The sequence below is a fragment of the Drosophila arizonae genome, chromosome 3 (assembly GCF_054131065.1).
Source record: "Drosophila arizonae isolate 15081-1271.41 chromosome 3, UAZ_ARI_1.0, whole genome shotgun sequence".
Taxonomy (NCBI): Eukaryota; Metazoa; Arthropoda; class Insecta; order Diptera; family Drosophilidae; genus Drosophila; species Drosophila arizonae.
This window is the reverse complement of record NC_142923.1, coordinates 13,298,562-13,312,532: the sequence shown is the minus strand read 5'-3', so window position 1 is coordinate 13,312,532 and position 13,971 is coordinate 13,298,562. Positions and strand designations below refer to the sequence as shown.

Genomic DNA, 13,971 nt, shown 5'->3' with positions numbered 1-13,971 from the left:
TGTGCTGTTTTAATTAATTGGACCAATTTAATACTTTCACGTTAGTTAAAAATTGTTATAATTTCATGTTGTATATACATAAAAGCATAAAATATATATTGCAAAAATAGAAATATGTATGCATATTTAAATGGTATGCTGTGGTGTATAATTTTCCCTCCTCTTTCTTGTTCTAATTGCATTTATATAAAGATGTATATAATATATAATATAATATGTATATGCCTATTGCTTGTAATTAGAATAAATTTTTACATTTGAACACTTAATTTGTCTGTTTTGTCAGCTAGCAACGATTTTTGATTACAATTTTAAGCTTATTAACTAAATAGATTAACGAGTGATTTCTGCTTTTTTGTTTTGTTTTGTTTCTGATCAAAAGGGCGACTTTGTTCGTACGAAATTGGTTAAAAATACACATATACACTAACACAATATTGATAATTTAACAGCAAATAATGGGCTCCATAAAAAACATAATTCAAACTGGTGAAATAAATAAACGTCAACAAATCCAATAACCATTGCGTATTTCGTAACTACCTGTCCGTTGTCAAAGCAATTGCTCCGTGACCAGCACAACGCTCTGCTCCAACGCCACTGCCGCCAGCTCCTTTAGCCACTCGTCCAGGAGGACGGCACACAGGGCCAAGTCCCGTGTGCGCTCCGTACCGCTGGTGTTTGCTATGATGCCGATGGAGGCCACCGAATCAAGCGACACCGGCTCCGAGTTGAAGTTGCCCGTTTGTAGACCGCTCTCCACGCCGTGCAGCGTGCTCGACGAGTGTGTCCCGGATAAGGTTTGTGTGGAGCCACCAATCGAACTGTTGCTGCTGCTGCCTACACTCGCCTGTGGCTCCTGTCGCGGTGCTGTACTCAGGCTCGTCTCACATGTGTTGCCCCGCGCACTATCCAGCGCAGCACTACGTGCACCACTCCCCTCACCTCCACTGCCACCCACCAGCGTGGATGCTGCGCCTGTAATGTACCAAATTGAATTAGTTACTTCGCCCATGGCAGCCGACGGGTTAACGAGAAACAGTAAACATAGGTTATTTAAGTGGATACAGTTAGAGCAATATATGTACAAAGCTACAGGAGGCGTCTAAATACACTCAACAGCTTCAATGCAATAATGAAGTTTTTTAGTCGGGTTGTATTACGGGTTGTTATATATTAGTATATCATATTAATTTTGTATAAATATTTATAGAACTTTTACTTAAGCGTGAAATATTTACCGGTGAAGAATGCGTAAATTTGTGATAAGCCAGATGAAGCTAAGTAGTATTTCGTAGTAGAATAATTTTTGTTTGTTTTTCATATCGATCAAAAACAAGTAAACAATAAAGAAAAAGAGAGACAATTTCATTATAAGCAACGACGTCTGCAGACATTATACAAAAACTACGTTAAATGTGTTTGTTGTGTGCTGCATCAAGTGCGATTCCAATGGCCAACATATTCATGTCACTAATACATATGACAGTCATCATTAAATACATTTAAGCATTAACTTTTAATGATATTAACTAAGCATGCGGACATACAGCGCGTATCACGTAGCCTTTTATCTCTGAAGCACGTCAAATTCAAAGAGTAATATCAGATAGCAACAACATATAAATACATAAATTACCCAAATATTTGATTGCCTCTAAATTTAGTTAGTTTTGCTTACTTAGAATTAAGTAATTTGAGATTAAACTGATCAGCTTAGTAAGCAGAGATATTCTAGAAATACTATACGAGGATTTTGTTATGTGTAGCCTTATCTCTGAAGCATGACACCATTAATGAGTAATATTATATTATGGCAGCAATGTATACATATCAAATAAAATATTTGCCCTAAATGTCAATTGTCTATCAATATGGTTTGTTGTCTTATAAATTTTTTGATAATAATAATAAATAATAAATTTCAGTTCAAACTGTTAAAAATGTAAACTTGATAAAATGTAAATTATTATTTTATATAAATATAAAACTACATAAATAGACTCTAAGTTTTGATTGCCAAAAAATGAGTTAGTGCTGTTAATTTATCAATAAATCTGAGTTTAAGCTGATCAGGTTTAAGTTTGGGAAACTTGATGGTCCAGAAATATTTTACAAGTATTTTATATAGCTTAAGAACTAACGAGTTTGAAAGCAACTAAAATATATGAAAATGTATATTATGAATACTGAATAAGAATATATATTTTTATTTTAATATGATAATTTATAATAATTCTTCCGTATTCATAATATAAACTGTCATATATAAAAATGTTTTACAAATTATAGTGAAATAAAGCGAATTCGAGGAATGATTAGTTGGCCATAGGAATCAATTATAAAATGTTTCTCTATGTATGTGTGTGTGTGTCTATGTGTGCATTTAATGGCTAAGATCCCATAACCGTCTTTGTTCCAACATCCGCTGCAGTGTTTTGTTTACTTGTGTATTCTTTTTATTGTTGTTTTTCGTTTAATAAAACGTAAATTGTGCAAAATGGTTAGAACATTCGTGTAGCACAGCATCACGTACCTGAGTTTCCATTTGACGCCGGCGTGGACGATGTTGATCTGCGGCTAAACATGCTCGTTATAGACCTGCTAATGCTGCGGCGCTTGTTGTCGCTGCGCCTGAACGGATCATAGGCACTGGTGGGCGATGCCTGCACAGGCGTTGCTGCCGACAGCGTTGCATAGGTGGAGCGCTGTTGCGCCTGTTGTTGCTGCTGCTGCTGTTGCGTGTGGCTGTTGGTTTGCGCTAGGTGCTGATGCTGCTGTTGGTATTGGAGCTGTTGATGCAGCGGTGAATTGTCAGTGATCTTGCGCGCATTGACCAAACGGAACTCGCGATCGATCAGGTACGAGCGCGCCACATCGATAATCTCCAGCGAGTTCTCGGCGACTGGCAGCTCAGCATCGATTTGCTGCTTGAGCATGCGCAGCACCTGATGGAACGACGGCGTGTCCGAGGTGATGGCAATGTCGGAGCGCAGCAACAGCGAGTGGATGAGCGGCAGTGGGTACCAGGCGAGTCGTGTGATTAGTCCAGTTAAATGCAGGTTCACGTACAACGAGTTGCTCGTAAAGGTTTGCAGTTTGCTCCAAATGGCATTCAGAAAGGGACCTGACCAAGTGGTGGAAGGAGAGCGTATATCAAAATGTTCTCTATGAAAGTATATCATCTCGCTACTCACCTAAGCTTACGGTGCCCTGCGCAAACAAATCCTCCGAGAAATCCAGGTCGGTGAGCAATATCTCGTTGCGACTGCTGTGCGATATGCGCCACGAATCGCGTCGCCCACTGCTAATGCTGCTGCTATTGTTGTTGTGCTCCAGATCTGTGTCGCTGGCTGATGCTGTTGTTGTTGTGGTCACATCGATGCCCTCGGCATCCTCATCGGCAGGCCGCCACTTGAAGGACTCGTAGCCACTGGATTCGCCTATCGATTGCAGGCTATCCAGCTGCTTCTCGCCCGCTTCGCTGGCAACAGATGCCGCAACCACCGGAGCTGCTGTGCCAAATTCGCTGAAGAACTGCCTGGCCAGCTCCAGAGCATGGGCCGTAGCCCGTGCCTGACCCTGCCTGGGCCACTTTTGATATCGATAGCTGTTCGCCCACTTCCTGCAGTCGCGCTGACACTGAGCGATCCGCGAGTGAGCCTCAAACAGATACGCCTGCACATTGGCATACAGGCTGTCGCCGGTGTAGTGGCCATAGTAGTTCCAGTTGGCTCCAATCGTCTTGCTCATGACCGGCGAGGGCAAACTGAGCAGAATAGAAGGTGCTGTTGCCGTTGTCGTTGCGGTTGCTGCGGGGTCAACCAGCTCCTGGACACTCTTTGGTCGCGCCAGATCACGAGCGCGCTTCATCACATCAGGCGTTAGTTCCAAAAAGAACTCGGTTGTGTTCAGATACGGATCGATCTTGTTGATCTTGTGGCGATGCGAGATGGGCACATGCTTGCCAGGCAGCATATACTTCAGCAACAGCTCCAGCATGAGGTCCTCACAGTGCAGACCCAACAGTGTATCAAACAGCGCCATCGTAACCATGCACAAATTGGCATCGGGCGAATGTAGCCGCTCCACAAGAGCATCCAGAATTCGTTCACCGTCAAATTTCTCCGTATCCAAGAGAAATTTGACAAAGGCACGCATAAGGCCGGGCTCCGTAATGGAGCGTAATATCAAGTCCAGATAGGACATAGCCGAGATTTGTGAGTCGATGTTCGTCTGAAAATGTTTGCCCTTCAGTGTCTGCGAATTGGAGCGCAAAAAGTTGTTTCGAGATTTCGAGGCGAGGTGTTTGTGTTTTGGTTAGCTTGGGGTCGGCCCAAAAAGAGAAGAATAGGATAGCACACACATACTATATACTACGCTTATGTAGCACACATCACAAATGAGAGTCATTATTACTGAATGAATATAAAGCAATGAATTGATATTCCTCCCATTGAGGAAGTACATTTTATTTTGATTGCGCATAAACGTAGTTTTATAGATCGATATATAGGTGGAAAGCAAACACAAACTGAGACAAGAGCACCAAAGGACAATTGACATATTTTTGCAACCAACACCACAGAAATGCATCGAAGACAAGTTTTTACGTGTGAGAGCACAAAGCAAAAAACGGAGACTCACCTGCAGTATAGCCGGGCCCAGCACCGGCACAATGAAGCCCTGATACATAAAGTCAAGCAACTGTTGCTTAATCATCTCATGGGCAACCTGCACCACGGCATTGCAGAACTCGAGGGCATTCATAAAGAGCGTCAGCTCGGGTATTTCGGCGACATCGTCGGGCGTGATGCGATGCCAATCAATGGAGTTGATTTCGATGCTGTTCGGAAGGCGTGAATAGAGTCCACCCAGACCGGTGACAAGCAGCGGGCAAATGGACGAGTATTGTGCTATGTAGTGGCCAATGTTGGAGTTCTTCTGCGACAGAGCCATGCAGAGCAGCAGAGCGTCGCGCGCCTGATGACCCAAGCTGCCCTCCCGATGCACGTATGGTATAAGCAGCGAAAATATGATGAAACTAAGGAGGGCATAAATATTAATGATCGTGAAGCAGAAGATATAGCTAGCTAGCCTTCCCAGCTTATAAGCTCGACTCACTTGGTTGTTGTTCCACTTTTGGGCGCAGGCAAGCTTCCATTCTGTATTTGCTCCTGCACCTGGGTTTGGGCCGAAAAGAAGAATAGATCGAGCAGGTGGACATTCTGCATGAGGACAACGCACAGCTGGTTCAGTAATATGACCAAACGTTTCTCCAAGTCAGGCGGAAAGATTTCGCCTTGGCTCGAAGCGAGTATCTTGAGCAGCGGCCGCAGAAATGGTTCGTGACACAGCAGCTGGTGGCGTGAGTGGCTCACCAGTAGCTCGTACAGTTTCAGTTGCTCCAGACGCACAGCGTTCGCATACCGGCCCGTGGAGCTGGCCCATTCGTACAGTTTGTCCAGCAGATTCTCGCTAAGCAAGTACTCCAGGCAGGGCGCTGCTGGGGGAGCAGCATCGGCCGAGGGTAGCGACACCTTGTTGCAGTGATGCAGCTCAACGAGTAGCAGCGTTACCATATAATCTAAATGCGAGACCACGCCCAGCACATCATCGTGCGTAGGCGTGCCCGGATGCTGAATAATTTCGTGCGCCTGCTGCCAATGCTTACAGAAGCTATCGTAGCAGGCGCGCGGATCACAGTCTGTGGCTGCGTCTATGGGTCGTTGACGCATCGTCGTTGCAGTGCCAGAGCTGCCGTTGCCAGAGCTGCCACCGCTGCGCGTCAGACTTTGACGCAATGGACTCGTACGAAGCCAACTCATTATTTTGGGTTCGTTCCGTTCGGCTATTCCGTTGAGCTTTGGCGGCGTTGCTGCGATAAGTGTAGTAGCAGTAGTAATTTGGCATGTATTGTTGTTATCTTGCAGTTTGTGCTTTGTCCGAGCTTTGTGTGAGTATTTTCGTTGCCATACATAAATTTACAAATAGATTTTTACAGCTGAAACAAACGAAAGCGTCAAACAGTTAAGCTTTAACTAATGCATCTTCAGCAACGAATACAACAATAGCAGCCACAACAATAATGCAACAAGAATATACACAAATATACATACAAACATTTGCATCATACACTCACTCACTTATTCACATACATACAGACAAAATGTATTTATTTGGGCAGGCGAGCGAGCAAGTGGCGTTTGATAGTCACTGAAGCGCTGCGAATTGTTGTTGGCACATTTTGCTTGCTAAGTTTGCTGATTACCTGCTGAATTTTTATAGTCCACTTCGTCATCGTCTTGGCGTTTTTTTGGTGTGCTGAAAAAGATTCTTTCAACCAGGTATCGCCTTTTAGCGCGCGTAACACCACCACAAGCTTTTTTAACTGTCTAATTTTTTGGCACTGGGAAATTATAGCGAAAAGACGACGTCGACGACAGCACGGCCCCGTCCTTGTGCGCGCACTTGACAGGTGGAAAATACACAATATTGATTTGTTTGTTGTTCAACAACATGCACCGAACATTGTTTACACCTTAATGCCTCATTTTGCTATATTTTGGATTGGTTTTACGCGAAATTAGTTCATTTTTATAAATATTTACAACAAATAGAAAGTAATGAATGAATTGGTGGTAGTCGAGCGATAGATTTGTGGTGGTCGCCCGATTCCGATAACTCAATCCATTGTGAATCATTTTTACAACACTAGTCTCTAATAATCCGATTGTATTTTATTTATACTCACCGATAATATACATTTCGCGCCTAGTCTATCGAAAATAAATATTTTAAAGTATTGAATAATCTAATAGATTTATTTCTGCTGAATCGCAATTTATTGATTAATTTTAATAGACATACACTTTCTTTAGCATACAAATTACGAAGTTATATTATAAACGGGTTATTACAAAAAGAACAACAGCACACAAAGAGGATATGCAATGAATAGTTTGTATATAGACATTAACTGTTTGTTAAGCTCCTTAGATTAACATTCTTTTGCGGATCATTTTCGTTTATGAATATTCGTATCAATGCCGTTCTTCTTCTTAAATTCATAAAACCATTAACCAAGTTAGAGTTGCACATTTTAAAAATTCTTTGTATGATTTTGCTAACAAATAACATAGTTAAATAAATTGTCTCTAAATATTTGTAATAATAGGTTGTATAAAACGGAAGGGGTCTACAAGAGTGTGTCCAAATGTCAACTCAACTCACATCGGCAATAGCGACGGACCGACACTGCTACTTCGTGAGCTGGGCCTCTCTATGGTCATAGTTTGCTGTGGTACTTGGCTATCGGTGCTTATGCCCAAACCCGCATAAATTTCCTTCATCACAAACAATATAGTGTCCTCAGAGCCCCTATAAAATGTAGTTGCAAGTTACAATCTAGATTTAGGCACTATTTTATCCACTACTCACCAATAGCAGACATGGCTACTGAGTGCAAAAATATACTCGTTGATGAACTCCAGTGGTGCCTCCTGCAGCACGTAGTCCACGCGTTTCGAGTCATTCAATTTACCCAGCGGAAAATCAAGTTCAATGAATTCAGGATCTGACGTTGTCGTGGACTCTGAATCGGTACGATTACGTGCATGTGTAGAAGTAGTCGCTGCTGATAAATCATCCGTGTCCTCAGTTTGTTTATGGAATATCTGTGAATTACTCTATAGAATTGGTTAGTAACCAAATCGATTGTCAATGTTAATCTACTTGTAACTTACTGAGTTGACTTCCTTTTCCAGCGTCTCCTCGGCCTCCTTCTTCACCCTGGTCACCGTAGCCAAGAAATTGACGCTATCTAATGTCGTCTTGAATGTATCCATAAATCGTTGCTTTATGTCCGCTCCAACGCGCGTCATTGTCTCCTTCAGCTCAAGATGCATGCGCTTGCGTCCTTTGTGATGTGGAATCAAGACCGGGCGAATGCCTTTCATATCCGGATTGACTAGCGCCTCTATGCGATACGCCACCGGATCGAACGGATGGAATATATTGTAGAAGCCCGCACATGTGGGTAGCCGAAAGTCGAGGCCGAGCTTATCGATGCCACGTATGGTCACAAACATGCCAATGGGTGAGCCCAGAGCAAAGAACTTCTTCGGATGGAAAATTAGCTGCGTGTAGTTGATCACCGGCTGCCCAGTGCCAGCTGGCCCAATGCCCATGGCGTAGCTGACCTGTTTGGGCATCATGGCATCGTTGTTGGGCAGTTGTACGTTTTTCGATTCGGTCCCCTTCTTCTGTGGTAGTTGATCAGGATTCTCCTGTTGAATATTTAGCTTTTATATTATATTGCTTAAAATATAGTCTCTGATCTCTGCTCATTAGCTCACCTTATTTTCCTCTTCGCTCTCCTTGAGCGGCTCCTGGTGACACAGCAGATCGAAGAGTATTAACGAGCCGAGGCTGTGGCCGGCCAGCGAGACACCGCCATTGAATTCCGGATGCCGCATCCGATACTTTAAATAGGTTTCATTTAAGGCATCGGCCACCGTGTTCATGATCTTCTGACAGTATTTGGGACTGGTATAGAAGAGCACATCGAGCAACGTGTCGTTTGTGAAGTTGCGCAATCGTGGTATGGACTCTAAGGTAATCGACTTGAGCTTCTCATCAATGCCAAGCTCCTCAGAGTGCAAATGACCGTGCCATTCAATAGGCAGCACTTCCACGCGTCCCACTAGGCCCATGTCCGTGGAGTTCTTGTAGTGGGACTGCACCAGCTGCTGGGCAATGTATCGGAAGTCATCCACTAAAGAATAGGGGTATAGTGAATGAGTTTTTAATTCTAATGAGTTTTTATTTTTTTATTTTTTTTCACTTACCGACTTCCTCGACATTGCGCATCTTCAGATCACAAGCCGAGCCAATGCCATGTACCATGAACAGCAAATGATCCACGCGCTGAGATTCGCCCTGTTGTATCTTAAAGTCATTCAAATCCCGCTTCACAACCAGCGGCCGTGAGGTGCCTTGCACGCTGCCTCCCCACGTATCGGCGGGCGATGGGGGCATGAAGTGGACAATGACGTTGGGTCCATGCATGGTCACCTGCTCACCATTGGCCAGCGGTATCTTCTTATGCCATTCGTTTGTTTCGGTCGCGTGCTTATACTCTATCTCAAGTGCTTCTGCAGTTTGCTCCGCGTAGGGCACATATTTACCATCGACGCCCTTATAGAACCAGGAACAGCGACGCACCTCAATGGCTTTGCCCTCCCAGTAGACGGGTGTCTTGGTGCGCTCTTTGATGTTGACATCGTAGCGACCGCCCTCGACGGGCACAATGGCTGATGAGTCGGTTTCCTCTGTGGAAAGTAGAAAGAAAATTTTACTATAATTTTAAGTAGGTCTCTTAAATCAGCGAGAGCTATATTTTGAATCCATTGAAAATGGAAAATTTGAGAATAATGGTTTTCTTAAATGCAGACGAAGGCGTGGCAGATCCATTAAAGTAAAGCTGATTGAGCCCTCTCTGTCTCTATGTATGCTTGAACGCGTCAATCTCAGGTCCTATAGAAGTTAGAGAGCTAGAAGTTTTTGGTGTAGGTACATTTCAATGTAATCGATTAAAACATTTAAAAATTATCTTGGAAAACATTGCACGTTTTATATCTTTAATAAAATTTTGGATACCAAATTCAGGGTATCTACTACTCGGGCAACCCAACTATAATTTTCCTACTTGCTTAGTTAATGAAATTTTAGGCGTTTCAACTCTGAGTCAGGCTTTGCCAAAACATTCCCTGTTGTCCCCCTCACTTACCGCTATTCAGGCTAGTTTCCAGCAGCGCTGAGTCATAGTGACTAAATGGTGTCCACACGAATTTACCATCCACATTGCGTTTGTAGAACCAATGCGGCAATACGGGCGTGTATACCTGTAAATGTAGTACAATATCTGTATCTGTATCTGTACATGCATTGCGTATTTCATCTCGAATTGAGACTTACCAAGGCTTCGCCAGTTGGTACCGTGGACGAATTCTTATCGTTGGCCATTCTCAGTTGCTGCAGGAGCTCTTCGGGCAGTTCGCCCAGATGTGACTGCAATAGATAATCGGACTGGCGATCGGCCTGATGTTGATTGTTTGTTGGATTGGCAGCTGAGCCCGGTGCAGCTGTGGAGAACTCCGAGCAGGCAGATGAGGGCGGCTCCACAACGTTGGAGACAGACGTTTGGGAGCGCTGCTCGAAGCGCTTGTTTGGCAAGCCGCTGTGCACAATATCGTATTTGAGTTCACCTGGTGCGGCTGGCTGATCCTGCAGCGGTGGATTGTTAAAGAAGTTCTGGATGCGTTGATCCTCCTGCCCCTGTCCGCCGGCGGCGAAGTGATCAAAGAAATTAGCTGAATTGCAGCCAATCAGCGGCTGTTGATCTTGCTGGTGCTGTTGCTGTTGCTGTGGCTGAGGCTGTGCGGCTGGCCCTGACCCCTCTATGGGGCTACCGAAATAGCCGGAAAATGTGTTCACACTTGAATTTTGATAGATATTTTCGTTAGAATTTTGCGTTTGCTGTGCAGCTTGCTGAGAGTCGCTGATCAGTTGCTCAAAGCCAAGTGCCTGAGTGGAATGGGTCGTGGCGACGTCGCCAGCAGGTGGCTCTTGCGCTAGTGCGGGTGGTGCTACGTTATGCAATGGAGGCAACTCCGGAAACTGTCCCGCCTGCTGTGCTGTTCCAAAGAAATTGAAATCGTTGCCGTTCGAAGCCGGCGTAAAGAAGCTAAGCAGAGCCGAAGGAGCAGTCGCGGCTGTTGATGTCGGTGCAGGTTCGGCGGCTCTGCGGAATGGATTCGCCTGTGAGGCGTTGTCCTGGCTGGCCGCTGCTTGTGGTGGTGGTGGCGGTGGTGCTGCTGCCGCTGCTGCTGCAGGTTTAGCAATCTCTGCTTCAGGCAACACCGGCTCGATTGTCTGTGCGGCGAAAAGTGAGTTGCCGTCTGTTTGAGCGCTGGGCTCCACAAAGCCAATGGGCGGCGGCAACGGATCTTGGGGCAGCGGTGTGGTTACTGTCTGCGCAAACGGATTAAAGAATGTGGTTGTTGTCTGAGTGGTCAACGCAACGCTAGGCAGATGAGAGACAGCGGCCGGTGCCTGCGCAGGTGGTGCAAACAAATCGCTGGTGCTTAGTGGAGGAGCAGCGGTTGTTGGCTGTGGTGCCACTACTCCTAGAGCCTCCTGAGCTGACCCACCTGTACTTGATGGTGCAAAGAGGTTGGTGGCGTTAAGTATTGGCTGTGGCGCGCTTGTTTGTGGTGTAGCTTCCTGATTCTTTGAATCGAACTCCTGATTCTTGGAATCGAGCTCTGCTGCTGTTGTCTCTGCAGGTGGGTAAAGCTCTACGCTTTCACCCGCTTCAGCAGTGCCTGCTGCTGCTGGTACTGGCACAAATAGTGGAGTTTCTTCACCAGCTTCAGTGGCTGCTGTTCGTATGGGTGGAAAAAAGACAGGCACAGCTGAAAGTTCTTGAAATAAAGCAGTTGGCGGTGTTTTGGGAGTCTCTTCACTTGGTTCGTTGACCTTGCTTACGGTTGGCTGATCAGCACCAACGGTTGGTGGTGCTGTTGCAGTAGCCAAGGAAGTTTCCTGCGCTGGCTCCCTTTGCTGATTTGTCTGCAGTGGCTCTGGCTTGTCACCCAACTGTGGCGTGAATAGAGTTGCTGTTGCTCCTTGGGAGAATATGGGCAAGCTCTGCGATGTTGGGAATAGTGGAACTTCCGAAACAGCTGCAGTTGAAGGCGGTGCAAATAGTGTAACCTCCTGACTTTGATTTGAGGAGCTGCTCAGTTCTGAGCTCTGAGTCTGCGACGCGAAAAGATTGTTGCCTGGGCCCGTTCGAACTCCTTGTTTTGCTTCAGACGAGCTGGAAAAGAGAGGAACCTCCTGAACTGTATCGGATGGTGCCGGCGCAAAGAGCGAGGCAGCTGGTGCACTTGCTTCGTGGGGCTGAAAGAGCTCCGTCGATGTCTGTGGTGTAAAGAACGATGTTGCAGGCGCAGCTGGTGGTGGTGCAGCTGCAAACAGAGGAACTTCCTGACTTGGCGCTGGTGCAGCTGATGAAGTTGGTGCTGCAAATAGTTCAACTTCTTTTGGCTCTGCTCCACCAAATGGATTAAAAATAGCAGCAGGTGCTGTGTAGGGCGCAAAGGGCGTGGCTGCTAATGCTGTGGGCTGACCAAAGCCGGTTGGCGCCTGTGCTGTTTCCTGCGCTGTCAGTGGACTCTTGTAGAGACGCGTACCCTTCTGCAGGCGATACGACGAGTGAGCAGGTCCAGCTGCTGGCGGTGGTGCCGCTGCACCCGTTGGTGGCGGTACTGCTCCTGTTGTTGGTCGCGGAGGTGCTGCAAATGCCGCTGGCGGTGGTGCAACAGCTGTTGCTAGTGGTGGTGCTGCAGCTGTTGCTGGTGGTGGTGCTGCAGCTGTTGCTGGTGGTGGTGCTGCACCTGAAGTTGGCGGTGGTGCTATTTGTGTCGCTGTCTTTGATTCAGTTGCTGAAACTGATGCTGGTGGTGCTTCTACACCCGTTTGTGGCGGTGCCCTAACTCCTGCTGGCGGTGGTGCTGCTACATCCGCTTGTGGCGGTGCCCCAACTCCTGTTAGTTGTGGTGCTGCAGCTACACCCCCTTGTGGCGATGCCCCAACTCCTGCTGACGGTGTTGCTGGTGCTACTGATGGTGGTACCTGAGCGACTGCTTGTGACTGAGAGACAGCGGGTTGTTGGGAGACTGCCCCTGGCTGAGTAAATGCCTGTGGTGCAAATGCTGCTGTTGGTTGAACAGGTGCTGCTAGCCCACTAGCCGCTGTTGCTGGCGTAAAGAAGTTAGCCGGAGTTGCAGCAACTGCGGGAGGATTGAAGTAACCACCTACAGTGGGCGGTGCTGCGGATGGCGCAAAATAATCCGCAGCAGCCGGCGGAGCTGCTGGCGTGAAATAGTTTCCAAACGGCTGTGGAACGGCAGCAGAGGATGTGTTGATCTCAAAATAGCCAGCAGAATCAGCTGGATTGTAGGTGGCCTGTGGTGGCGGTGCCGCAGGCTCGTTGCTTCTGCCTGTGGCCGATTGCACTAGACCCGAAATGTTCTGTAACACGCCAGAGGGCACTAGACTAGTGAGCGAGAAGAGGCCACCACTCTTGCGTTCCTCTTGAACGGGCAGTGGTGCAGGCTGCTCGTAAGTTGCTGCGCCTGCTGCCGATGGCTGTGGGGGATATGATGGTGCTTGGAAGGGATCAGCAGCGGGCACTGGCTGCTGTTGCTGCTCCGAGAGACCGGGAATGGGCGCGTATAGCTTCTTCCTGGCACTGATGCGATAAGTGTTCTGCCCAGCCGAGGGGGGTGGCGGTGGCAAAGCGCCAGCTGCTAAGCCAGGCACCTCTGTGGGTGCATAGAATTTCGGTGGCTCTGGTGCAGGCTCGCCAGCATGTGCTGGTGGTGCAGCGTAGAAGGGCGGTGGTGCAGCAGCTGCTGCGTGGACTTGTCCCGCCTGCTGTATATAAGTCGGCTGGATATCTAGTTGAGGCTGAGCCTCGTCCGCCTCCCGTGTGCCCGCGTATATGCGCTTCGAGAACGTCGAGAACACGTTGGAGGCCACCGAGGGCAAGGCGCCAAATGAAGACGCCGCCTGGCTAAGCAAAGAGTCTGCGGCAAGCGGCGGCTCTAGCAACGGATTCGCATTGGCATCCGCAACGCTCTGATAGGGATTGTTGGATGCGTTCGCTGCTGGCACCGAGTCGTCGCTGCTGCTGGCGTTCAAGTTAATCTCGTCAAGCGTTTCGCTCTCGTCAATACCGGACGGCTGTCCAACGGTCACCAGGGTTTTGGGCTCTGCAAAAGCATATCGAAACGAAAACCAAATGAGTAATTCTCGTAGCCTCAGTTTCCGGAAGTAAACGTAATAAACTAATCAATATGCTAATCAAAATCAACGCGGCCTCCAATTGGTCATTATCTA

General features: G+C 46.8%; 2 protein-coding genes across 6 annotated transcripts in view; both read right to left on the bottom strand.

The window, feature by feature from the left end:
- Positions 1 to 41: 41 nt before the first annotated feature.
- LOC108610651 (FHIP family protein GI14169) lies at positions 42 to 6,692 on the bottom strand. Of its 3 annotated transcripts, none has more exons than XM_018002860.2 (7): positions 6,272 to 6,692; positions 5,125 to 6,004; positions 4,648 to 5,044; positions 3,198 to 4,260; positions 2,537 to 3,127; positions 1,242 to 1,280; positions 42 to 978 (listed from the first exon to the last, which is right to left on the bottom strand). In XM_018002860.2, the coding sequence occupies exons 2-7, from the start codon at positions 5,826 to 5,828 to the stop codon at positions 554 to 556; spliced, it is 3,219 nt and encodes a 1,072-aa protein (XP_017858349.1). In that variant the 5' UTR covers positions 5,829 to 6,004; positions 6,272 to 6,692; the 3' UTR covers positions 42 to 553. The 3 variants fall into 3 exon arrangements, with proteins under 3 accessions (XP_017858349.1, XP_017858350.1, XP_017858351.1); XM_018002861.2 differs by having other exon boundaries at positions 3,198 to 4,236; XM_018002862.2 differs by lacking the exon at positions 1,242 to 1,280.
- Positions 6,693 to 6,822: 130 nt separating this feature from the next.
- PAPLA1 (Phosphatidic Acid Phospholipase A1) overlaps positions 6,823 to 13,971 on the bottom strand; it is a 30,405-nt gene continuing 23,256 nt past the window's right edge. Inside the window, exons 2-9 of one of the 3 annotated variants that reach the window (XM_089464863.1) lie at positions 9,979 to 13,844; positions 9,791 to 9,905; positions 8,850 to 9,332; positions 8,358 to 8,776; positions 7,746 to 8,303; positions 7,441 to 7,688; positions 7,234 to 7,380; positions 6,823 to 7,126 (exon numbers count right to left, since the gene is read on the bottom strand). In XM_089464863.1, the coding sequence (XP_089320989.1) occupies positions 6,976 to 7,126; positions 7,234 to 7,380; positions 7,441 to 7,688; positions 7,746 to 8,303; positions 8,358 to 8,776; positions 8,850 to 9,332; positions 9,791 to 9,905; positions 9,979 to 13,844 (5,987 nt within the window). In that variant the 3' untranslated portion in view covers positions 6,823 to 6,975. Of the gene's footprint in view, positions 7,381 to 7,440; positions 7,689 to 7,745; positions 8,304 to 8,357; positions 8,777 to 8,849; positions 9,333 to 9,790; positions 9,906 to 9,978; positions 13,845 to 13,971 lie in introns of all 3 variants that reach the window. The other 2 variants (XM_089464864.1, XM_089464866.1) reach the window with 2 other exon arrangements.